General features: G+C 41.0%; 1 protein-coding gene across 1 annotated transcript in view; it reads right to left on the bottom strand.

Moving 5' to 3' along the window:
* Nucleotides 1–27,517, bottom strand: part of Colgalt2 (collagen beta(1-O)galactosyltransferase 2) — a 105,984-nt gene that overhangs the window by 17,796 nt on the left and 60,671 nt on the right. Inside the window, exons 2-7 of the mRNA XM_028775758.1 lie at nt 24,370–24,480; nt 21,254–21,371; nt 19,634–19,768; nt 13,421–13,625; nt 8,018–8,137; nt 838–914 (exon numbers count right to left, since the gene is read on the bottom strand). Coding sequence (XP_028631591.1) covers nt 838–914; nt 8,018–8,137; nt 13,421–13,625; nt 19,634–19,768; nt 21,254–21,371; nt 24,370–24,480 — 766 coding nt within the window. The remainder of the gene's footprint in view (nt 1–837; nt 915–8,017; nt 8,138–13,420; nt 13,626–19,633; nt 19,769–21,253; nt 21,372–24,369; nt 24,481–27,517) is intronic.

Genomic DNA, 27,517 nt, shown 5'->3' with positions numbered 1-27,517 from the left:
TTCCTTCCTTCCTTCCTTCCTTCCTTCCTTCCTTCCTTCCTTCCTTCTTTTTTCTTTCTTTAACTCCCTCCCTTCCTACTTCCTTCCCTTCCTCCCTCCCCCTTCTACCTCCTCCCTTCCCTTCTGCCTCCCTCCATCCCTCTCTCCCTTTCCTGTATCACTCTGTCTCTCCCTTCCCCTCCCCTTTTCATTGTGCTTCTCTTATCCTAAGAAAGCGCTCTACCATTGAGCTAAAAGCCCACCTCTGCTTTGCTATTTATATACTTAAAACTTCACAGTAGATATGGCCCTGGAGAAACTAAAGTTCCTGCCTGTGGAAAGACAGAATTTTAGAACAAGTTTTTCTCTTCATTAGTCCTTTCAACTCTTCCCTCCAACCTTTTTCCATGGAAGAAAAGCAGAAAGTAAACAAATCAGAATATTCTAGAATAGTTTCCCTCCACTCAACTACAGCAGAATAAAGTTAATATCCTCCAATAACTTGAAACATATATTCTCCTTACCTTACCCTTGAACCTCAATACAAAGTTTGTTAAAATATATAGCGAATTTACATTCATTGCCAAATAATTCTTTCTGATTAAATTTTCTATGATTCTCCTTTGTAAAGACCAGAAAACAGAATGACAACAAACCCAAGTCCTCAGGGTCTTTCCAGTTGCCAAACTTGCCTCCTTGCACTCAGACAGATGTTCTGTGTTCTGTTCCAGCATAAACACAGAAATCTCTGTACACATGTGCATATTAACGCACACATGTCCACATAAGGGCAGGAGCACACACAGAGACAAAGGGATAGGGGGGGGGAGAGGTGAGGAGAGAGAGACGCTCTCCTACCTCATCAAATCCCATCTTGTCTGGATACTTAGGGACAGCTGACACAAACTGGGAAGGCTCCATTGGAGGACGGTCAACTGGAAAACAGAAGAAACAGAGTGCTTTATTAGAGAAAGGGTCAGGAAACAGAATTCTACCACCACTCCAGTCTTTAGGGCTGAGAGCCACGCTTGACAAACCAGGGCAGGGGACAAATGTTCTGAAGTTCCTCAGGACTGAGCAACTTCACAGGGACCCTAATGGTCAGAGGAATGGCTTCAGAACTCCTGTCCATTTGCACATGGAAACCTTTGCTCCAGTTTCATTAGCACTCATTCTAAGAATATGATGGCAGCCATGTAGGGTGATGATTGAGAAAAGGCTCAGGAATCAGAGCCGTTGAACCCAACCCTTAGTCTAGAAGGCCTTGGAGATCTGATTCTTTATATGTAAGTTTGGGTTAATACACGTATCTATCGCTCAGTGTACTATAAGATTTGGGTGAGACCTGCATGCAAATCTATTCAGTACACTTATAACTGTTATAATACTTATAACTGTTACCTACTGTGATCCATGGGAAAAGAACTACAAAACATAATCTTTTCTCTTGAATAATGGTGTTTTCTACTCTTTTGAAAATTCCAAAGTTTGGACCACTTTTATTCTATCTAAATAGGGGTGGCTGTAGGTGTGTGAAATACCCATTTTAACCCCAGCTTAGCTCTAAGTGCTGGTTCACGTCCCAGAACTTGGTACAAGAGTATAAATGATTTCAGGTAGGTGGGACATTGTATCAAGTGACACATTTTTAAAAGTTACTTCAATGCTTTAAAAAAGTCATCTTTATATACTGTATACTCTCCTACTTGGGAATGCTTTTGATAAAGAACCTGAGAAGGCCTTGAAGGTTTATTAATCTTCTATAAATTCAAGTATTAATTTGATTTCCCTTCATACTATAAGATGACAAAAATTTTATGTACGAGCTGGTTGCTGAAGTGCTTAAAGAACTATCAGTGAGGCTGAGGAGATATCTTAGTATAGTGCTTGCTACACAAGCGTGGAGACCTAAATTCACCGATGTAAAACCCAGTGCAGTTGTGCACATCTGTAACTCCTGAAGCAGAGCACGAGAGACAGACAGACTTCCAGAACTTGTTGGCTAGCCAGTTCAGCCAATCAGCAAGCTCTGATTTTAGTATGAGATGCTGTGAACACCAGTAAATCACACACAATATCAACTTCTGGCTTCCACATGTAGGGGCATACATATCCATGTGATCCATATACCACATATACACAGAGACAACCATGGTCACACAAACAGAACTGATAGTGGTTGTTGTGTGGCAGTTTCTATCTAGGAGGTAGGCTCTTGGGACTCAGGAAGCAAACAACTCACAAGTCTCAGGAAATTCCTGAAACTAACAATTACCTTAACAAGATTCAGCCTCCTGCCAGTCTTCTCTCACAGGAAGCACATGTCCAAATTCTCCATATACCTCAGTGTTATGACTCATGTCTACTGTGTTCAGACTCCTTACCTTGCTTACCATCCTAGCCATTCTCTTGTTAACATTCTTAATTTTCTACCATTTGACATTTGTTTTATAAGACCTTAATGCTGGTTATACCCAACTGAGCACTCACTCAGCATCCAAAAGACCATAGCAGGAGACAAACATACAAATTCACCATGTGAGTTACTTCAAAGTGACAAATCATAATACTAAATTGGCAAGTGACCCCATCAAACATGGCTCCAACAGTAAATTCACTTTCTAGTGTTTCAGAGATCTGCTCTATACCCTGATTTTTCTGGAATCTCCAACAAATTTCCCAAGTCCAAGAATATATGCAGAATCCAATTAGATTTTTGCCCTCTCCTTAACCCCCAAAGCCAACCACATGCACATTTCTGCTTTTCTACTTGTAAAGGGACACAATTCTTGTTTCTACTGAACACAACCATTAGAGAAGTGGTTCTCAACTTTCCTAATGTTGAGACCCAATTCTATTGTTGGGGATCATGCTGTGGTGGTCCCCAGCCATAAAACTATTCCATTGCTACTTCATAACTATAGTTGTCTACTCTTATGAATCTTAATGTAAATATCTAACAAGCAAGATAACTGATATACAACCCCCCAACAGGTCATAACCCACAGATTAAGAACTACTGTTATACACTATTGTCCTAGGCTGTGATAGCTACTGTTTTCCCAAGAATTTCAGTCTTACAGATACCTTCTGTTCCAAACTATCAAGTTCCCCTTTATCTGAGATCAGCACACAGACACACTGTAGGACTCTTAACTTAGGCAAATGAATAACACTAAGAAACCAAGTCAAAAAGCAAAGACAAATAAAACAAATCACTCCCAGCAGTTCTGCCCATATCCTTTTTCCACACTCCATCAACATTCCATCTTCTCTCTGGGCCATTCTCATCAGCTTGTGTCCCTAATCATTGCATTAAAGTACTTCTTACCAAAACCAGTAACACAGCTCTCTTTCTCTTCCTCCCGTCCTTTCTTGACAGGGTCTCACGCTGTACTCTAGACTACCCTGGAACTTTCTATGAGGCTCAGGTTGGCCTGAAACTCTCAAGGCTGCTCCCTCAGCCTCCTAAGTGACCAGAGTACAGGCATGAGCCGTCATAGATGGTACCGAGTTCCAGCCCAACATTACTGAGCATCATTTCTTTGGCCTCGTTTTACTTCACTTCCTAACATCATTTGGTTCTATCTCAAAACATAACTCCCCTTTTCTTCCCAGCTTTATGGCTTTTAGTCTACTCTGGGGATCTATCCTCTTTAGTTTTACTACATGAGATCCCATTGTTTCTTGGCTTCAAATGTTCTTTTGGTGTTATGGGTCTTAAATTCTTTCTCTGTGGAACTCTTCCCTAAACCCATAGATTTGTATGTCCACTTATCTCTTGGCCTCTGTTCAGACTTGGAATAAATACTTCAAGCATACATGATGAAGTGAAGCCTTTTTTGACTCAATAAGTTGAATGGACTGAAATGCTAGAGTCATTCTTAATTTCCCCATGGCTTCATGGGCTGCCTCCAAGCTCCTATAAGTACAATGGGCTCTGCTATTAAAATGCACCTCAAGCCTGTCTGTTTCTCATTACCTTCTTGCTAAAGCTCAAATCTCAACGAGTAACATCTCTTAACCTGAGCTATGTATTAATTCCTTATACTGTAATACACATACCACAGCTCAAGTGATCTTTTAAAACACGAAACTCACATCACACCGCCTTGTGGGTTCACATTGGTCTTAGGATAAAATCCAAGTCCCTTGCCATGGCCAGTGTGTTCTGCATTCCTCCGTGACGTCATCTCCTGGTATCCAGCGCCTTGCTCCTCACCGTGTTGGCCTCTGGCCCTGGACCACTCCCAAGGTTTCTCCTCTCTAGTAGTCTTTATATGTATTGTTCTTCCTGCTTGGAATTCATCCCCCAAAGATTCATGGAATCTTCCTTAATATATTACCTATATCTATGTTAAAATATAAATTCATGGTGGCAAGGCTTTGCTTGATATCTCCATTGCTATAATTCATTATTATGGGAAATTATGCACTGTGTGTGTACTGAGTTTATATAGCCTGATCCTTTTTTATTAAAACCTTCTTTGTTTCTTTAGGATGGATATTCTACTTTATCTGAATTGTCCAATTAAAGACCACTTCATTCAAGCCACTTCAACCTCTCAAACTTTAGCTTCTTCTAACGTTTTAGCCCACTTTCTTCAGGATGGAAGTCATTTGTCTGCTTGTCTCCTTCTTCATCCTGTGGTGTCCTGACTGTATCAGTCCTGTTGTTTGAGCTTCTCACTTCTACCCAACATCAGTTGAAGAAGCCTCAGGGCTAGGTGTGAACACACAGGACACAGCAACCTCTCTGTGGTCTAAAGTCCTGCTGCCTTTGCATCTGCTCAGTGCATCACACACTGTATCATTAGTGTCTTTTAAATATTAGTCCTGACTCCTCAATTAAACTGTGATCCTCTGAAAACTGAGGGTTGGGTATAAAATGCTTTGACTTCCTGATACCTTTGTGAACTGACATATGTCACAGGTTTGCATCCCACATCTCCTCATTAAAAATGACATGTTCTAATGCTTCAATCATTACTTCCCAACAGCACTGCTAAGTAGCTAATTTCTACTGCTTATGGAAATCCAGATCTTGGGTAGTTTAATATCTCATTCGCCTCTATTTAGAAAGTTTATAGCTATGATTTCATCACTACCAGCACGTTATCCTCCCTACATGGGACTTCAGTTCACATTTTTGCACTGTAAGCATCAACCCTTGTTCTTTAATGGAACAAATCATTGAGATCAAAGGAGAGGTCTGTGTGAAAACCCCGTGAGTTTAATTTTAGACTCATTGAGTGGCCTGTGACTTTCCAATTGGCTTAGTATTTCAATTATGTCCTGTACTGTAAAGTTGAAGATGGGAACACTTATCAGAGTTATTATCAGAAACAATAAATGCAAGGATTAAATCAGATTCCATACATGTGTCGCTTGAGTGGCCATGTGTGGGGAGAGCAGAGTGAAAAGCAGAATTCACAGGCTCTCCTCAGATGAAGTCTACCTGGTTAGACAAGGGGCTGTACATATTTGTAAACTATGATCATTAAGTTCTATATTGACCACGTGTTGAAGAACTTTTCCCATGCTCAGGCATGTGAAAGAAAACAAGTGAGTACAAGGTCTAGTCGGTCACTCTGTGAGCTGCCATCTGCTTAGGAGTCGAGGCTGTAAGCCATGTGATAGCAATAATAAGTGTTAGCATTTTCATAAAGAGCTAGATGGAATCATAATAATTGTCACACTTCAATTCATTTTATAAACCTGATTATATATATTTGTAATTGTCACACGATTATTTTATGAAGTTTATTATATATGTGATATATAATTGTCATACTTCATTATGTATGTGTATATTGTACTTCTCACACTTTATTATTTTATGAAGCTGATTTTATACACACACACAAACACACACATCATTCTTTACTCTTGGTTCTTCAAAGTTAGTTATCTTTACTTTACAAAGAAAGAACAAAAACAAAACTGAAGTGATTCTCTCCTCATAGCTGACAAAACCTGGGTTCAAGATGACTCTTCAGGCTCCAGGCTCAGTGCTCTGGTCAATACAGTCTCCATTCCTTTATTAATTCATTCTGATCATACATTCAGGAAACATTTCTTTGCTCCCAACCATATACCGAGCACTATGTGAGGTATTTGAGATACAAGGCAACAAAATAACAACTGTGTCCCTTGGGCCTGAGACATGTGAAAAGAGACAGAAACAGCACATACGCCCTGTTGGGGTGATGGCTCAGTGGGTAAAGGGCTCAAAATGTAATCATGAGAACCTGAGTTCGAATCCTAGAACCTAGGTAAAAGTCAGGCATGAGATAGTGCATGCTTGTAACTCAGGGCTGATGGGGAGAGCTACAGAGACAGGTAGATTCCCTGAGCCACTCACTGGTCAGGCAGCTCAGCCAATCAGTGAACTTCAGGTTCAATAAGGTAGAGTGTGATAGAGGAAGATGGTGGTTAGTCTTCTCTTTCCACATAGGCACATTCAGCCACATCTGTATACACATGTGCACACATCCATAAACTAAACACACGGACACATACACAGACAGACAGACAGACACACACACACACAGAGAGGAAGTCTAAGGAAGTGCTGTCAGTGAGTTAACCCCCATTCTGTCCTTAGCTCATCTGTTCATCCACTCAATCATCAGCCAGTAACTTCGGGAGGCAGCAGGAAGTATTCTGTGTTCCCAGACTAATATGGTACAAGGGAGATTTATAGGTGGAGAGAATGGGAAACGGGTACTCACACACAACTTGGTGGGTCTGAAGATAAAGTTGTGTGCTTCTCTTTAAAACTTTCTTTTGCTTTTTTTTTTCAGCTCTGGTATAGACCAGCACCCAGCTGGCTCATGACTCTCTCATTTATTCTCTCTTCCTAGAGCGACCTCCCTAAATCTGAATTTCAGCCTAACTTCATGTCTTAGCTCAAATTCCTTCAAAATTCCCTCCCTTCAAGGAAAGTCCAATGTCCTCTGCTTCACTACAGGTCCCTCTGCCTGTGCTCCTGGCCATGCTCCAGCCTTACATTCCTGCCCACCTCCACTGTGACAAGACACAGAAAAGATTCCCTGTGGGAAGCCACCACCTGTACCCTGTCTAGAGTTGATGGGTCAGTTAGCTCTTCTTCTTTGGCTGCCAGTGAGTTTAGCTACTGGTGATTAAACATATCATTTCCAAAATTGTCCTGGACTCAGTGACAATGACAACACAGTGGTTGAGGCCATAGGATTTGGATGTACAACGATTGACTCATAACTTAGTCTGCCACCAACAGAATGATAGACTCACCTACTCTTGAATTTCTTCAGCCTTATTTGGGGGATAGTAGTTTCCCTTCATGGAGTTATTGTGATAATTACTGAGATAGTGTACAAAAGGTATTCAGCATTGTATATGTTACATCATAAGCTATTGCTAAGTTAAAGTTATAATTGTTGTTCTTGTGTTAGTATACACCACACACACACACACACACACACACACGGACAAGCACACATATGTGCACCCCCACACCCCCCAGAGCCAGAGTCATATCATTAGAAAGTAGTAAAGATAAGCTTTAAATTCATTTTACATAACACTATTACAACATTTACTGCATTGTAGAACAAATATTTACTCATGGATCGAGCTATCCACCAAAATAGGAAGCTCCCTGAGACCTTATCATATTTGGGTTTTTTGTTGTTTGTTTGTTTGTTGTTGGTTTTTTTGAAATAGGGTTTCTCTATGTAGACCTGAGTGCTCTGGAATTTTCTCTGTAGACCAGACTGGCCTTGAACTCCCAGATTCCCTGCCTCTGCTTCCTGAGGGCTGGGATTAAAGGTGTGTACCACCACTGCCCAGCTGACATTGTCATATCTGTATCTCATAGAAAAAATTTAAGATTTCAGGGGCAGATGAATGTCTGTTCTTCAACCTAGACAGAATTACAGCCATGAAATGTCAGACAGAGAAGCAGAGAGCCAGAGCTGGCCACGGCTGGCCACAGCTGGCCTGGTTACTGTGACAATGAGCTAGGCGCTGTTGCCCTGGCTCCTGGGTCACTCACTCATTGCTTCTATCTGTACATGGATGAGGTTCTCGATGTCCTCCTGCAGCGTCTGGTGGGGCTTCAGAGGGATGGGCAGGTAGCCATAGTGTTCTTTGTTGCATAGGTACATCTGGATGCCTGAGGAGGTGAGAGAACAGTCAACCAATCAAAACCACACTTCTTAGTAAGAGAGGGAGACTCCCTGGGGCTGACATGGATTCAATGCTGAAATGGCTTCTTTGGGGAGTTGTCTATAGAGCTTTACAATATTCTTTTATTAAAAAGTTGAAACTGAATTGAGAGTCTCTTAAAAATGCTGGGCCATTCTTCACTCCAGAGGAAATTGATTTTTCTTTCCGAAGAACAAAAGCACATTTGTGACCTGAAATGGACACTGTAGAAGCATGAAACCATCAGACAGGAAGAAGTAATTCCCATTCCAGAGAGCAGAATGAAACACTCTAATCCACACGCAGGAAATAAGAAGAGGACAAGGAATGAAATCCATATTTGATATGAAAGCACACAGGAAAATCCTGTAAGGCTAACAGATTATCAAAGCTAAAGCCAAGTCCATGAAAAACAAAGTATTTAAAAGATACAGAGGAAATATATCATTTCCCATGATTCCTCTTGGTTTTATTGTTTTCCTGTGCTGGCATGGATTTAGAATCACCAATGAACAAAATTCTCAATAAGTTAATAATGACAAAAAAAAAGAATTCCTCTCAAAACTTATTAAGTACCTCCAGTGTGGCAGAACCGGTGATGTCTTAGTTCGGTTATATTCAATCTCAGCATCCACAGCCCACCATTGAGCGGGGCAAACTATAAAGCACCTCTGCTCAGCTAGACAGCTAAGAAAGAAGATTCAAGATGCCCTCATACAGTCCCAGCCACGGACCCAGCTTTCTTAGTTGCAAGGACAAACCTGCCAAGCTCTGGACCGTGCACTAAAGCCTCTGGTTTGTTAATTACTACAACCATTGGTGTTTTCCTGAGGAAATTATCTACATAGTGACATCTTTATTTGGGGCAGATGAAATTTCAAGCAGTCAGCTTCAACACCTGCCAAGTCAAGTGAAGCTGTCTTAGGGCATTAACAGAGAAGAACAAGGAGAGAAAGGGGCCTTTGTCCTCCACCTTTACTGATCCTGGTTAGTCTCTCTGGGTGCTGTCACCTTCTCTGACTTGTTTAAGTGAACTCACTAGCTGTGCTATTTGCTCACATGACTACTTCTGGGGATACAAACAAGAATGTGACTTTTACAAAATAATGAACTAAAAACATGGAAGAAAAAGGCAATGCTTACGTTGTCTCTCTGTGCTACTTAGACACAACCCCCCTTTATCATTTAACTTCCCAAGGCTTCCACTAAAAGGCGATATGATACTTAGCCAAACTATCCATCAGGTGAGCAGGTACAAGAAAGGCATTTCCAGATGTGAAATGCAAATCTGTGAAACATTTATCATACTTCCATCACACTTTCTCAGAAAGTTACTGCATGATGAAGAGAAAGACAAGGAGGAGGAGGAGAATAAGAGGGAGAAGGAGAAAGATCACCGTGCACAGAAAAGACTTAAGACACAAGAAAGGTGATGTACAACAGAAGCAAACTTAGTCCCAAGTCGATGGCTGTGAAGCTCAGAGATCACAGCGCCCCAGAAGATTTCAAGACAGACATCTTGGAATCATCTAACATGCAAAAGTAGACAGCTGATAATTCTGAATATTCTAAGAGGAAATGAATAATTAGCTTTCAATTGTATTAGTGATCTCCATTTCATACACAGACACACACACACACACACAGAATACACACATACACACACAGAATTACTAAGTTTGATAAAGGGAAAAATTTATAGTATATAAAAGTGTTCTTGGTGTTTAGGATCATGTGATTATAATAAAAATCTTAAGGTTTTTAAAAAATATTTAATTATTCTTATTTGTGTGTACTTGTGAGTGCCCATATGTATGTCCATGTACCACCACATGTGTGCCTGGTGCTCAAGGAGGACAGAAGGTGACATCAGAGCTCTTAGAACTAAAGGTACACAGTTGTGAGTCACCAGGTGGATGATGGAACTAAACTCAAGTCCTCTGCAGGAACACCACATGTTCTTAATTACTAAACTACTTATCCACCCCTAACACTCAGCATGTTAAATTGCATCAAGAGGACAAAGTGATAGGAAAAATGTATTTTTACATAGAAGGCCAAGAAAAGTTGTCTCTTACTATCTTCTATAATGAAGAGTTGATTTTGAAGGGGAAATATAAGTCAGAAGAAAAGAAAGCATGAAAGAAAAGAGGAGTGTATGCTACTTAGAAACAAAGACACTAATACTATGCTTGGGTACCCATCTTCAGAAGTGATACATTGGGAGTGTTCATTTTAATAAATCTTAGGCCACTGGACTCTTTCAATTATGTGTATGGATAATGTGATGAAAAAATAGGGGGATGTACTGATAATCACATCAGGTCTCTGAGAGTGAGTATCCTGTAGTAACAGTTTCTGGTGAATCTCTAAGAAGGAGGGGCAAGTGTTATAAAGGAAATACTTGGTTTTCCTAGTGAAGACACCACATGCTTTCCTGAGGTCACATACATGTGAGTCACAAAGACTGATAGATAATCTCTGTGATGGGACATCAGACATGGGCTGTGACTGGTCCACATAGTAAGTCCTTAGTACCAGATCTTTGTCCCCAAGGCCCAGTTCCAACTTCTCTCTCCACCTGGAGCTTACAGCTTAGTCTCAAGGCCATTAGATCCTGAGACTGCCATCCCTACCCTGGGAAGCACTTATGACCAGCACAAGTGATGCAGAGGCGGATCTTCCTGCCCACCACTCACATTTCTTACTTGGTTCACAGTGGATGAATTATTTGGAAGATGCCTGGCTAATACAGAAGAGGGCTCCTGTGGCTATGATACAGAACCATTGTTACTAGCTACATGGGAGGTGAGGTTTTACCCTCATCTTCATATTGCCACAGAGACTCTTCTATGACCATCTGCTCTCTGCTCCAGTTACATAAGCTCACCCAAACCCTTGGAATGCATTACTTCATCTTTCACGTTTGCCGAAGTCTATAATCTGAGATGTAGGGTTAAGGTTTGTGATCCCAAGGTCCTGCCTCGTACAGAGGAACAACTTGATTCTTCTGGCACATTTTAAAAATGATGTTCTGATGGATAACACACATCCATCCAGAAAACTTGGGAATTGTGAATACCAAAGAATTACAGCTATTTTTCACCCAAGACTCTGTGAAAGTAGAGGCAAATGTTTGTCTTTGGACCCAAGGAAGAAAGAAAAGGCCTCGAGATAGGCCATGAGCTAAGTAGTTCCGGGTCCGTTTATACTTCTCTTGAAAACATTAGTGAGCTATACCCTTAGTATACTCAGCTGCCAGGCAGCCATTCTCTCTTGCCCCATTTGCAGTCAGTACTACTACCCTGGCCCTTGGTGTTCATAGCTCTCAAAAACTTATTGTTTCCCAGCTAAGGATCTGAACTTCCCAACAAATACAGACTCTAACATAATGCTGGGAATAGTTATAGGGCCTCTCCTTCCTTTTCTGCCTCTTGTTTCCCGCAGATGATTTGCTAACAGCCTTGGGGATCTATATCTGCTTTTAATGTCTCACAAATATGTCTGGGAAGCCTGACAAATAGTGCATGAATTTGTGGTGAGCAGACCATGCAAACAGCAAAGACGAAAAGTTCCAGCATAGCCTGCATCGTCTTCCAGGCCTAACACCTGTGTGTTAGTTTAAAATAGATATATCATCATTTAATTCCTGGGTCACAAAGATGCCTTGTGCGATGCATAAAGGAGATCTTTGTTAGGCACTGACCATCGCCATCATCATCAACAGCTTAGTTTCTTGGAACATCCTTTTTTCAGAATCTGAAGCAAAGGCTTGGCAGAACTTGCTGGAACAGGAAGGCCGTGTCTCTGCTTCTGACCCTGGAGATGTCACAGCAATTCACACTTCAAGCAGCAGCTTCGATTAGCATGGACACAAGGGCCTTCGTGCCAACTTCCAGTCCATATGCAGAGCACCTGCCCTTTCCTTAGCGTAAGGCCTCTAAGTGCCTATGGCCAAACTGTCTAAATTAGTCGACCAAACATGGAAACCAGCCTCACCATTTCTACATTCTCCTTCTTTTCAAATGTACACATACCAGTGAGTGGGACATCTGTGGCTTTATGTGCATGTCACAACTTGGATTTGGTATCAATATTCTTGTCTTCTAGCAACTTTCCCAGCTGTCAGGGAGCTTTGCAAAGTCATTTTCACCACAGCTTAGGTACCCGTATTTCACCATCTTCTTGGATTCTAAACTCATTTTGTTAGAGGACAAATGATGTGATGCTAATAGGCCCAAGGGCTGACAGGAGGGCCCGACATACTTAAGAGAGTTTTCCTTAGTAACATCATGAATCTTTCTGACCTGTTTTTGTGAATTAGTCTTCCCTGAGGGAATGGGAGAAAACAAAGAGAGAAAAAAGGAAAAGCAAACCAAACTAAAACTCCTTTCCTTCCTATTGATGCGGATTTGTCAAGAAGCTCACAAACTCCAGTGGCAATGGTTTTCTAGTGACTCACCAGGTACCTAAGTCTGGTTTTGCCTCTCCTTCCACAGAGATGGAGGTTGAGACCGCTGATTACCTCCGATATCCATTCTCAAGTGTGAGAGCGTTGGGTTTTAGGACTGCACAGAATACTGATGACATCCTGAGCCCTTCCAGTTAGGACGAGACCTCTTGCTAAACTCTGGCTAAGGAGACATGCACAGAAATGCTGAGTTCAACTTCTGGACTGGACTAGACTCTGACAGGGGCAGAAGCCTACAACCCAGTGTCTACCGGGATGGATGGTGTATCCTGGGTGGTGAGATATCTTGGATCCTACAACTAAGGGTAATGCCTCCTGAATTACGGAATGATAATGCAGAAAAATATCTGAGCTGTTAAGAACTGTGGGACAGAGCCACCTACAGTGGCACAGATTATTTCTGAGAAGAAACAGTTTGATTTGTGAAGCCTGGAGATTTTACCAGTGTTGTTTTAGGTTTCAATTTAATAATAGGATTCTTGCAATTTGCAACAGTACTGGAGAGTCAGTGAGATTTTTCAAGGCCCCTATTATCCTTGTCTTTTCATTAACTTAGATTCTCACCAAACAGGACTGGAGTCCAGTGTGGCTGCCAGCCCCGGCTCTTGAGATCTTTGGTGCTTGGGGACATGAACACAGAGGATTCTGGCATGGTTACTACGAACAATTCATTGCCTCTAACAGAAATTGAGATGGGTGTGTTTTAAAATATGCACAGGACACAGAAGCATGTCTTTTGCAGTGTTTCTGTGGCAGCCCACAGCTGAACACAAACAGTACCTGCTTGCCTGCTGGAGAAGGCAAAAACAATGATGTCATCAAAGGTCCAGGTGTAGTCCTGGTGTGGGGGGTAGAAAGCCAGCTTGTCAGAGGCCTCTTTCCTGAGGTCAATCAGGAAGGTGGAATGGATCATGGGGACGGGGAAGCAGCCCATCCTCTTCCACTCTCTAATCTGAAGGTAGTCTGGGGTCCTCTTGTAGAAGCCCTGGAAAAGAGCACATAGAGAGACTGTGTCAGGCATCACTGTCCAGGCATCTGGACCCTCTAAGCCATCACAGGGCAATGGAAATCTCCAGTGTTGCCGCTTTTATTATCATGAACTACAAATTTCTAAATGAGCTCAAGAAATTAATCTTCACTTAAAATATAGAGGGGTTTTAATAGCAGGAACCATTTTATTTCTTTTCTGTTGATTTAATACATTCACAGAGTGTAGTAGATAGTGACTTATGATTAAATATGAAGGACTAATATTAACAAGGAGGGGCCAGAGCACGCAAGTGTGGACACATGTTCTGGCCCAGGCCCTCTGAGTTCAAGGCTTTCCTCAACTCCTTATTGTTAATAGGCGTCTCACCTGACCTGACCTTGGTATGTCTCTTTCCTGAGCTCTGAAATAGGAACAGACAATATTATCTACCCCAGAGGTTTTTCTCATATAATTAAGGTGAAACTATGAAGTACTTAGAGTAATGTCTAGCATCAAGAAAGCATCAACCAGTTTTGGCTAGCATTGAAACGACTATGATACACTTGGTTAACATTTTTGAAACACACATTATTTCTACATGTACATCCGGGTCTTTTTTTTCAGTGTGCTGCACTTTTTGGGGACCCCCAACCCCCACTTTAACACTTCCTCTGGTGTGAGAGCACAGTTTAATTTATCCTCTCATTTTGTGGTTCTCAATAGCATTGGTGTGACTCTACTTGTTTTCCATCCAGACTTAGTTGTCCATTCAACAAATAATCACGGAGCCCCAGCTGTGATTGAGATAAATGACGGAGAGTTAATAAGTGATATAGCACAGGCTTAGCCCATGTAGGGTGTAGGATCTTGTAGAGGACCTCTACTCCAGTGGTACCAGTCATAACGACCATGAACAATAAATTCCAATATCCTTTAAAGCATGTAGAAGCTTTTAAAGGGACTTTGAAAACATATTGTAGGAGATGCAGGCTCAGGGGGACGACTGGAAAGTTGCACAAGATGACTGTGAGGCACACAATGTTCACTGGATACTCAAGGTTCTAAGTGTTTAAGCATGCCTACTCCTTTATGGTGTGTTTCTGATTGTGATGTCGGCACCAAGCATCAGGCACTGCACCTTTGTCTACTTCTGTGATATACCTTTCAGGGTATGAACAGTCTCAGCTGACTTAAACTAACCCCTACACCCCTATAATAAGAATCAAAAACTGGAACTCGGAAGATTTGAGTCTGTGATAGCTTGTATATGCTTGGCCCAGGGAGTGGCACTACTAGAAGGTGTGGCCCTGCTGGAGTGTGTGTGTGACCTTCTTGGAGTAGGTATGTCACTGTGGGTGTGGGCTTTAACTTAAGACCCTCATCTTAGCTGCTTAGAAGTCAGTATTCTGCTAGCAGCCTTCAGATGAAGCTGTAGAACTCTCAGCTCCTCCTGCACCATGCCTGCCTGGATGCTGCCATCTTCCTGCTTTGGTGATAATGGACTGAACCTCTCAATGGGTAAGCCAAGCCCAATTAAATGTTGTCCTTATAAGAGTTGCCTTGGTCATGGTATCTGTTCACAGCAGTAAAACCCTAACTAAGACAGTATCTTAGATTCATCTTAATTCATCTTAGATTCACCACCAGCTAGATATGGGATCTTAGAGCATTGGCTTCTGCTAATGCTTCAGCCTATGAGAGTTCTTTAATGGATGTGTGTGTGTGAGTTTCTTCAAGAGGTTCTCTACAGACTGAAGTCAATACTATTAGGAGTAATGATGTCAGAATGAGAAACCTGGAAAATTTAGATGGACGATGAATCATTTAGTATCCTGGGAGAGAGGATGGTAAGAAAAGAGTCAGAGAGAAAAAGAGAATCAACATGCTTCATAAAAAGAGGCAGATATAATAGAGTTGTTTTACTCTTCCAGAAGAGCTAAAGTTTATTGGTAATAAGTTCTGCTCATTAACTGCACCATGCCAAGTTCATTTTGTTTTGGATGTGTTTAAAGGAACTGGAAAGTAGGCCTGCCTTGAGCTTATGAAGTCACTGGCCATTTTCATTCCTGTCCAAGTTGAAAATGAACTGGAATGGAAGAAAGCCAAAATCAGATGAGGAAGGTTATAATTGGCTCAAGTTGCACAGAATTGAGTTTTGCTCTGCAAAATAAGTGAGCACATTTCTCCTACTTGCTTTTAATAAGGAACTAACAAACTTGCAGGCTGTAGTCACCAGGATAACCTTCTCCCACCCCTGTTGCTGGTGGCAAAGCAGAACTCACCAACAGGGAGCCCCAAGTGGCCCTGCCGAGTAGAACATTGCAGATGGTTAATGGAGAGTTTATTCTTACTTAATATAATGTTTTCTCCAAAGAAATAGAATACACTTTCTACATATCAACGTGTCACCTCCTCAAAGTCAGGTAGATGGTAAGAATCATTCAAAAGCTCTTAGGACAAAGATATATAATCCCAATAAGGAATCTCTGGTCTAGTGCTGTGTTGGGGCCACTGATTACTGCATTCTCAGTTCGGCAAGCCATTTGAGATGTTGGTAGAGTCAAATGTGTAAAATCAAAAGTCATGTTAACACTGTTCTAGTGAGAACTTGGTTTTTGGGACAAGGCTTTACAATGTAGTTTAAACTAGCCTTGAACTCTTGTTTTCTGTTTTGTTCTGATTGAGACAAATTTCATGTCTCAACTTCCTTAAGCAATTGAGAATGAATATGAGTTACTGACTTTCTTCCTCTACTTTCCAGATTCTGGGATTTATAAACATGCAACATTGTGCTCTCTGGCCTTAAATCAATCTCTCTGTATCTGTCTCTCTCTCTGTGTCTGTCTTTCTCTGTATGTGTGTGTGTGTGTGTGTGTGTGTGTGTGTGTGTGTGTGTGTGTGTTATATTAGTTTCCCTTGAGATTAAAACATTCTATCCTGCAGGGAAGTTTCTTAAGCTGAGAGATAAACAATTAAAAATATCTTCAGGAAGTTCCTGAAACTGATCAGATTCACTAGGTATCTCCATGCCAGAGTAAGCAATAATTTTTTTCTAGGACTAGCCAAGCTACAAAGAATTCTCTCAGAAGACAAGGCAAGCTACAAAGAGGATTTTGAGACTAAACCAGCTGCCTGGGAGAAGAAGAACTGCCCCCTACCAAGCTGCCTGGAAGAGGTGGTTTAGATCAACTGAGACATTTGGAAGGGACATTCTCTAACCTGTTGAGCTGCTTGCAGGCTGTGCAGAGTGCTACAGGTTCCCAGCTTTTGTGAGTTGACCCATGCTGGGGTAGGCTTTGGTGATACAACTCTCTTTGAGTCACCTTTGTTCCTGGAACTAATCTCTCATCTAAATTCCTGTAAGAAATCCTGGTAAAACTTATGGTTCACCAAGCTGGGCTTTGGCAGTATTTGTACATTGTCTGTCATGAGCTCCATATCTGAGGTAAATAGGTATATGTGTAGCATCTGCCCAGGAAAAGTCTTGTCATGCAACATGTGTCTGGTTATGTGCATGATACAAATGTGTTTGGGGAAAGTGCATGCACCCATGAACACACATGGAGGGCAGGAGAACATTAAATATTGAAGGGACTCTGGCCAACTCAAGTGTGGCAGGCATGGCTCTGGCAGACCCTGCCTTCCTCCCCTTTCCTCTGCCTTGATAAAAACCATTAGATTACATTCCTAAAGCTAGTCACCAAGGTCTATTCCCTTATTTGGCTACTTCTTCCTTCTGAGGCTGACACCCAAGGTCCAGCTATCAAAGTATAAAAATCCAACAATCAAAATCTCCCTTTGGTTCACCTAATTTACATGCCCAAATAAAATTAAACACATCATCCTAATACAGAGTTTTCCATTTTACCTTTATAAACTGTCATTTATAGGCCATGTCTGTCTCCTCTTTATCCAGAGGCAGTCCTTTGTCCTCTAAGACATACACCCCTCCTCCTCCTTCTCCCTTGTTCTCTTCTCCTTCTCCCTCATCCTCTATCTCTGGCCTTTGTCTTTTTTCCCTGCCCTCTGTCCCTCTGAGGCGAATAAATCTCATCTGTGCTGAGAACTTGGTCTTGGTGGTTCTGAGCTGATACTTTCCTTAATAGGTATCAGGCTCCTTCATTCTCCTCTTTATTCTTTTAAAACAGGTTATCTCAATGATCCTATTGACTCCACTCCCAAAGGCACTGGGGTCATAGGCACACATGGGATCATGCCTGGTTTTTTTTTGACATGGGCAGGTCTGGTGCGCATACAGGAAACATGAAGCCACTTCCTCAGCCCTATACTCTGGACCTCTCATCCTCCTGCCTCCAGCCTAAGTACTGGGTCACCATGTCTGCCTTATTATGCATTTTTAATAGCCATCTCATCAAGTGGCTACATTGTAGCTCTTTGTATGAAATCATTTATTTAAATCATAAAAATTAGAATACCCTACCAATTAAGATTCCCTCTGCAAAAGCCAATGATTAAGTATCCATCATACACTGGCCTTATTCCTCATCAAAATCCTAACCAAACATAAAAAGAGAGACAGAGCCATCAGAATACATTGCTTCTTTATTACATTTTTGTCTTATAGTGATATATTTTACTGGTCAGTTCATGTGTTTCATTTACTAAGAATTGAAGTAAAACTGTCATTGGCATTTACTGCAACAGATATCTAAAATTTAAGATTTTGCTACAGAAAAAGAAGTGGTAGAAATTCACATTTTTTTTTTAAAGATTTATTTATTTTATTTATGAGTACACTGTCGCTGTCTTCAGACACACCAGAAGAGGGCATCAAATCTCATTACAGATGGTTGTGAGCCACCATGTGGTTGCTGGGAATTGAACTCAGGACCTCTGGAAGAGCAGTCAGTGCTCTTAACCACTGAGCCATCTCTCCAGCCCCCAGAAATTCACATTTTTAATTTCAGTTTTTTGAAAAGCAAGCTTCTATGTCAGTTTCAGTCATCAAAACTCTATGGAAATAAATTTGTTGATGTTTATCAGAGACCATCAGAATAAATTTTGACACAGAGATCCCATTACTCTGGTGGTTTGAGTAAGAATGGCTTCCATAAGCTCATGTTAAAATGTTGGGTCCCCAGTTAGTGGAACTGCTAGGGAAGGATTAGGAGGTGTGGCCCTATTGGAGAAGGTGTGCTGCTAGGGGTGGGCTTTAAGGTTTCAAAAGCCCAAGCTATGCCCAGTCCCCGCCCCCTTCTCTCTTCTCTCTCCTCTCTCTGCCTTCAGTGTGTGGATCATATGAATTCTCAGCTACGGTTCCAGCACCCTGCCTGCCTGGCACCATGCTCCCTCCCATGATAACCGTGTGCTAACCCTTCGAAACTATAAGCAAGCCCTTAATTAAATGCTTTCTTTAAAAACTTGCTCATGGTGTCCCCTCATAGCGGTAGAACAGTATCTAAGACTAATAACTAATAACTAGTAACTAATCCAAGGAATTATCTTAAGGAAATCGTAGGTGCAAAAAATTGTGCACCAATAATATGGTAATTATAATAGTTAAAAATGGTTGTAAACAACTTGAATGTTCAAAGTAAGAGGCAGTTTGAGTAAACTACCGATAGCCTTTGGTAATGACACAGTCGTTAAAGCAATGCAAGTTTCTGTCTATGGTGTTGGCATAATGGTAGGATGAATAATTTTGGCTGTTCAACTTTTTAAAATACTTTTTTGTACTTTTATTCTAATGTGTTCTTATGTTGATATTTTAGTGGCAAAAAATTAATCCCTGAACTGGATTAAAGGGATAGAAACTCTGTTATACTTTAGTGGTTAACTGAAACTTCCAGCACTAAGCTCTTTAGAATGTTCTGTTGATAATAATGACAACTGGGCTGTGGTGGGTAAATCCATCTTTGATGTGGATTTACCTCCTTTCTTGAAAGTGCTTGCTTCAGTGACACATATATGTCTAAAGAGGAGATGAGAAAGAGCGAATGACTGTTCACACAGTTCTGCCCTCTCAACCCTCACAGCCTCCGTTAGTTAATCAAAGGACTTGCCTGAGGTGTGATTCCACACCAGAAGTTAGAGTACAGACCCCGGGACTCCAGCATAGGCGCCACGATGGTTTTGTTTTCTGCAATCATTAGGTTCAGGGTCTGTGGATTAGTCAGGAAGTTGTCGACATCTATGAACTAGGGAAGGAGAGGGACAAGGTCAGGGAAGAGGTTAGGGTTCAATAACAGCACAACGGAAGGGTCATGAGCCCTAGGGCCGGTTCTTATCTTATCCCTCCTTAACAGCGATTACAGCTAGGATGCTTTCAATCAGTCAGACATGTCTAGTCTAACTTCCCGTGTTCAGCTGTAAGTTCTGAACTGGTACTGCCATAGTGGGTACATAGAAAATCAACAGGACATAAGTTGCACATTGGCAAATGATTTAAGTTCAAGATGTCAATGGTTCCTAAGCTCACGCAGACTCATGCAAACACATACCCAGTGCCCACCCTCAGTATTCATCAGGAGACCAATTTAGGCTTTTGAGAGTAGTGCCAAAATGGTCAGAGCAGATCCCTGGTACTATCACAATATCACAAATAGGAATTTTATTTAAATGTCATTTTATCAACCCATGCTAGCAGAGAAGTTCATGTCAGCTCGAACAATAGATTTTGTATTTTATGTGATTATAATTTACAAATAATCAGAAACATTGTTAATCAATTTACTTATAAAAATTCTATAGTTTAGAATTTGTAGATTTTACTAACATTTTACTAGTTGCACATAACATTAAATACTATAGTGCAATTTTAAACTTTCTGTGAAGTTATATGTGCTGACAATGTTTCTAAAACATTGTCAAGCTGACTTTCGCTGAGTGGTCAGAGGAGCAGGGAGTGGCGTTAGATTAGAAGCATCCACTTCACACAGGAATCGGAGGCTGTATAATCAGATGCCCATAAGTGTACTAGGATAACACCAGCCTCATTTCCACTGCCACATAGAAAACATCTGCTCAACAAACCCATGGAGAAAGGGCTTCTGGGACAAGGGCTGGTGGCCCATTTCTCCTTAGGCAGAAGAGATTCTTTTCAACTGAGGGGTTCATCGAGGACGAGGGTGCACAGAACCCTAGTTCCCAAGCCCCTCATTTGTTTGAAGCACTCTGTAAGCTCTCATGATTGTGATGGAACCTACTGAGGGAGAGAAATTCTGTGTGAGAATCAGGCAGTGTCCAGGAAGACAAACAGGAGATTCCATTTCCCAGATCACCCAATAGATAAAAAGAAAGAGTGTCAAATGTGCTCATTTGGATCTCATTTTATATAATCTTTTTCTTATGTTTTTAAAATTCTTACGAAAGCCACTAAGACTTTTTTTCTTGCTTCACCTACTAAAATGATTCAGAGCTCCTTATGCCTGTGATATGAAACATATCTCACCATCCAGAAGCCTCACCATCCACACAACTCACTGCAAAAGCATTCCAAAGGGGATCTGAGATGAAGGCCAGGTATTATTACACTATTTAATCACAAGAATATCCCCTTGAACCTTTCATGGAAAAGGTGAGACCTAAACAAGATCTTGTTTTGACTGTTCCCTGGCTACCACTTCTCGGTTGTAGATACATTTTTGAAAACAGTTGTCAAGGAATCAAGCATTTGTTTTTACCAGGATATAGTCGGACCATTTTTCCCTCGCAGTTCGAAGGGCTGCCTGTCGCAGTCTCATGACGTGAGCAAACCGGGAGCTTGGCCAGTGCTTTGGTCCAATTTCATCAGGGTAAGACCTGAAACAAGAACTTACAATCACCGAGCATCTGCATGGATGTAACCTGGCCCTTGGTGCTTGTGTGCAATGACTCCTCCATCACTCTAGGAACCAGGCACAAGAGACCAGGAAGCATCATCTCTATACCACAGATAAACAAACTGGAACAGTGTGAAATTAAATTTGTTTCTCACTGAACATAACAGTCTTTATATAAAATATATCAGTGGGTTTTCCTTCTTTTCCTCTATGGCCTCCTCCTCTTCCTTCCTTGAGATGAGGAAGGTCTCACTATGTTGCTGAGGCTGATCTTGAATTCCTAGATTTAAGTATCCTCCTGCCATAGCCTTCTAATTATAACGTGTATAATAGCCGCTGTGCCTGGCTTTTCTTCAGTAGGCTCTAATAGTGCCCTATGAAGTAATCCTACCATTTTCTCCATTTCAAAGATGATAATACTGGTATAGAGTGATTAATGTTACAATGTTTAATAGAGTATTAATGGTACTCTCCAAAGCTTATATTTTTAGATACTTTATGTATCTTATTAGATAAGTGTGAAAATTCAGAGTAAAGGTATGAGGGTCTTATGAACGTCAAAGGTTTAAATTACTTGTTGAAATCTCGGTAAATGATTCAGTGTGCTTTAGCACATTGTCTTGTGAGGTGATGAAGCAGACACATACTGTTCTAGAGATTTCTGTTGACATTCATGAGACAGCTAGACTCGTAAATGGCCACAAAGGCAAATGATTCAGTGCATTCTCTAGATCCTTCTGAAGCTCTGAGCTGAGGTGGATACAAATGCCAGCTGGCTGCCACTTCATGGCCTTGGAGGTATGTGGGCAGTATGTTTGCCTTAACAAATGAAAAGTCACAAAACACTGAGACTGTAACTATATAAATAAAATATATACCTAGGAATTCTCTGGAATGTCTTCCTCAATTACTGTTTCAGTGGAAGTTACTGAAATTCCTGTTTTTCTGACTATATCGCCAAAAATTAATGCCTTATGAAATATTTTTCACACTGGCCTTGGTATATAATAAATGAAGTAAAAAATCTGGCTACAGAGAACATATCTGGGAATCAAAGTAGGACCACAAAGTCTTGCTGTGTAACATTTTTAAGAGTACGCTAAATTCCATCCAAGAAATACCCAAGGACTGTTTACAATCTTTTATAGTATTCAAACTTAATTGATAAATTTGCTTAATATGTAGACCATAGACTTGGATTTTAGATATATATACACATATGTAGTCAACTATTATGTGTATTTATATATGTATATGGCAGAGTCTAGAAGAATATATTTGTTCTGCAATAACATTTGTTGATATTATTACTCTATACATTTGGCTCTTAATAAATGGCTTTTCTTGTGCAGAAACACAGGCTACTTATTCATTCAATTTCTGTAAATTCTGAAACTGGAATCATAGTTGCCTTGGGAACAAAAATACATTTATTCTTTATTTTATTCACTCATTTGTTCATCCAGCAAGCTTTGATTTAGTGCCTTCTAAAAACACAGGGGTGGGGGAATAGAAAGTGTTTGTATATTGTACCCCTTGCTAATAGCTCATAGTTAATTTCAAAAAGCATGAATAGATCACAGTTAATTAAGGCTAGCTCAATGAACTGTGACAAAAGGACAATGTAGAAAATAAGCAATCAAAGTAAAAAAGTTCTTTACCCAAGAATAAAATGGCCGCTTTCTCTAGTGTCTGTGATTTAGGATGATAGCTGGTTACAGTGGAGAAAACCACTTTCAGGATGTGCCTCAGACTTGGGTGTTGGAAATAAACTTGGCATTCTGGATAAAGTATATTTTTTGGGGGGAAAAGAGCAGGAATTATGGGAATCTTTGTATGTCTCAGGGGTTTGGACTTCGTTCTGTGTGGAAATGAGATCTATTTGAGTCTTTGTAATATAAAGAAATGAAGTTTGTATCTTAGGAAGATTTTTCTGGTGGTATGACACTGTGATTGTTGATCTTGACGACAACTTGACTGGGTTGAGAGACACCAAGGGGATTAATAAACTGCAGGTGTGTCTGTGCGTGCCTTTTCAGTGACAGGCAAGACCCACCCTAAATGTGGGTGGTACTGTAAGAGATGGGGGCGAGGTAGCACAAGCAGGCTCCCTGACTAAGCACTCACTGACTCCTGTCACCGCGCAATTGAGCCTTTGGCTCTTTCAACCTCCCAAGGGAACTTCAAACAAATAACCCTCCCGGTGTTCCCAGGCCTTCAGCTGGGACTGTGAGTTCACTTTTTCTTGTTTTAAGGCTTACAGCTTCATGGATTAAGACGCTCCTGGTTTCTCTGGCTATCTAGCATGCAGACAGAGAGATTTTTTTTGATTATCTGTTCTCCCATCCATAAACCAGTCTAAAAAACAATCACCAATATATAATATTCTCTGTATGTACACTTACGTATTTCCTATTAGTGCTCTTTCTCAAGAGAATAGAGACTAATATAAATATATGGGCTGACTTGGAGCTGGAAATTACTAAAAAATTTCTATGTTAAGAGTGAAATAGCCTATGTGTCCATCACTAGAATATTGATTAAATAATCACAGACTATGACAGATGCTGTGCAGTTCAAAGTGAGTCAGTGCCCTGAATGGTTGCTTTGCAATAATCTTCAAGACATAACTTAAAAGTAAGGTATGTAAGGAAGATTTATAAACTTTCACCATGATTTCACGAAAATAAAGCAGTTCATCCTAAAAAAGCAATAAATAGAATCAATATTTAAAACATATACTGCCATTATAATTTACAAGCTGTTGAAAACAGCTTGGCTGGCAGCCCAGGAGCACGGAGGAACAGGGAGTTTGTGCAAATCTATTAATAGAAGAAGAGGCCGCATTTGCAAATCAGATGCAGAAAGGGCAGCAATGAAAATCCACATGCCCCCCCCCCTTCGAGATCAGAAGCTCAGCTAGCTGGAGACAGAGCAGAGGAGGCAGAAGAGCTTCAGCATCCCTCCCTGTCACTCACTCTGGCTCGTCCATGGGCCTCCACTCAACATAGTGATACAGACGCTGCACATTTTTCAGCCACTCCCTGAGTATTTCTGTTGTATTGTCCAAATTGTGATCAGTGGCCGCCCTGCATGAGGGAAAAACACAATATCATTCAGTCACATCACCCAACAACAACAACAACAACAGTAAAAACAACCACACATGGTTCTATCAATAAACACATGAAAATGCTTAGCCCCAATAAGTCCAAAATGAATTAATCTAGAGAAAGTAAGATTGCTAAAATCTCTACTCTCTAATAATTGCAAAATTGGAGTGTTTTTTCCTTTCTTTTTTTTCTTCCAACATAATATTTTTATTAATTACTTAGAAATTCCATATATTATTTTCATTTCAAATTGAATTTCAAATCACAACAAAATATGTAGTCAGGACTGCTTTAGTCATTCATCTGAAAGAGACATAATAATGAAATTTTTGAATATAAAAACCTGAAATCTAAGATAGCTTGGCCTATTAAGAATTAACTTTTCCATTACTTACATGAAGTAGAGTATTTGAAAAATCCTTCAAATAATATTTACAAATATATGTCTGTTCTACCTAGAGAGTTGAACTAACATATACACTTAAACAGGGGCTTATAGGGCCTGGAGAGATGGCTCAGCTCTCAACAGGACTTACTGCACCATCATGATGACCAGAGTTCAGATCCTAGTACCCATATAATGAGCCAAGCATCCCACAAACACCTGTAACTCTGACTCCAAAAGGTATGATAGCTTCTGGCCTCCATGCAAGCACAAGTGCAGACAGACAGACAGACACACACACACATATAAATGGATTTTTAAAAAGGAAGCTTAAGTCGCTTCTAAAACCAAAACTATTTTCAAGTTATATTACAAAATAAAACCTAGCTTTGTGCTGTAGGTGAGATTTTCAACTTGATGGAGATTGATCTGAAGCTTGAGATCGCACATGTTCAGTATTAAATAAAACTACAAGAGGAAAGAAGGAAGGAGTTGGGAGGGAGAGGGAAGGAAGACTGAGCCATGAGGGACCAAGAAAAAAGAGTCATGGGCAGGCAGACATGCCTGACACCCTTAAAAGGTGGCAGATGTCTTATAACAATGTGGCTCTTCTCCGTGGAGGGAGAGAGGCTGAGCTGTCAGCAGCTGGCCCCTGGGGAGCACAGCCTTGACAGGAGCAGAGGAAGGGACCCGAACACTAAGCACTTGGCCATATATGGCAATGTTAGAAAATGCATTTTGTGCTAAGCTTGGTCCATAGTGGATTTCTTGTTATATTCACTGGGAATTTTGTTCCAAGAGTAATAGAAACAAATCTTTAAGACACAGAATGTCCAGGAATGTTCAAGAATGAAATAAGTTGCTAGATAAAAACACAGTGAATAGGAAATACATTTCTGTAAAATATCAAATAACTGGAGGGACTGTGTGACTTTAAGTCATAGGTATGGAGAATAGAGGCCTACAATCAATATTTGAAAAAACTTTTTTTTTCCACCCACGTATTTTTTTTTTATTATTGGATGATTTATTTACATTTCCTATGTTGTCCCCTTACCCCATCCCCCACCACCCCCTCGGAACCCCCAATCCCCTCGCCCCTCCTCCTTCTTCTCTGTGGATGTAACCTCTATCTACACCCCCCCACTCCCACCTCCCCACCCTCAAAATTCCCACCCCCTGGGGCATCCAGCCTTCATGAGGTCAAGGTTCTCTTCTTCCACCTATGCCCAGCAGGGCCCTCCACTTTTACATATTCAGCTGAAGCCCTGGATCCCCCCCTAAGTGCTCCCAGGCTGGTGGTTTAGACCCTGGGAGCTGTGGTTGGTTGGTATTGTTGCTCTCCTCATGGTGCCACAAACCCTTTCAGCTCCTTCAGTCTTCACTCTAACTCCTCTATTGAGAACCCCATGATCAGTTCAATGGCTAGTTGTGAGCATCTGCCTCTGAATATGTCTGACTCTTGAAGGCCTCTGAGGAGATATCCATATCAGGCTCTTATCAGCATGCACTTCCTGTCTTCCACATCAGCATCTACCTTTGGTGATTGCACATAGGATAGATACTCAGGTGGAATGGTCTTGAGACGGCCCCTCCTTCAGTTTCTGTCCTTCACTTTGTCTCCATATTTGCTCCCTTGAGTATTTTGTTGCTCCTTCTAAGAAGGACCGAATCACCCTCACTTGGTCTTCCTTCTTTATGGGCTTCATGTGGCCTGTGAGTTGCATCTTGGGCATTTCAAGGTTCTAGGCTAATATCCAATAATCAGTGAGTGAATACCATGTGTGTTCTTTTGTGATTGGCTTACCTCACTCAGGATGATAATTTCTAGTTCCATCCATTTACCTAGGAACCTCTCGAATTCATTGTTTTTAATAGCTTAGTAATACTCCATTGTGTAAATATACCACATTTTTTGAATCCATTCCTCAGTTGAAGGACATCTGGGTTCTTTCCAGCTCCTGGCTATTATAAATAAGGCTGCTATGAACATAGTTGAGCATATGTCCTTGTTATATGTTCGAGCATCTTCTGGGTATATGCCTAGGAGTGGTATAGCTGGATCCTCGGGTAATGCTATGTCCAATTTTCTGAGGAACCGCCAGACTGATTTCCAAAGTTGTTGCACCATCTTGCAATCCCACCAACAATGGAGGAGTGTTCCTCTTTCTCCACACCCTCGCCAGCATCTACTATCACCTGAGTTTTTAATATTAGTCATTCTGACTGGTGTGAGATGGAATCTCAGGGTTGTTTTGATTTGCATTTCCCTGATGACTAGTGGTGGCAGGCGGATTTCTGAGTTTGAGGCCATCCTGGTCTACAGAGTGAGTTCCAGGACAGCTAGGGCTCCACAGAGAAACCCTGTCTCGAAAAACCAAAAACAAAACAAAACAAAAACAAAAACAAAACAAAAAACCAAAAACCCAAAAAACAGCCCCTCATGTGGTGGTGACCCCCAACTATACAATTTTTCATTGCTACTTTAATTTTGCTACTGTTAAGAATCATGATGTAACTATCTGATATGCAGGATATCTGATATGTGACCCCACAGGGGTCATGCCTCACAAATTGAGAACAGCTACAAACAAACATACATTCCAGCATTTGAATAAGGGGCACAGA

The sequence above is a fragment of the Grammomys surdaster genome, unplaced genomic scaffold, assembly GCF_004785775.1.
Source record: "Grammomys surdaster isolate TR1022 unplaced genomic scaffold, NIH_TR_1.0 259, whole genome shotgun sequence".
In the NCBI taxonomy this organism is placed as follows: Eukaryota; Metazoa; Chordata; class Mammalia; order Rodentia; family Muridae; genus Grammomys; species Grammomys surdaster.
The sequence above is the reverse complement of the archived record's forward strand: the minus strand, read 5'-3'. Positions and strand labels throughout refer to the sequence as shown.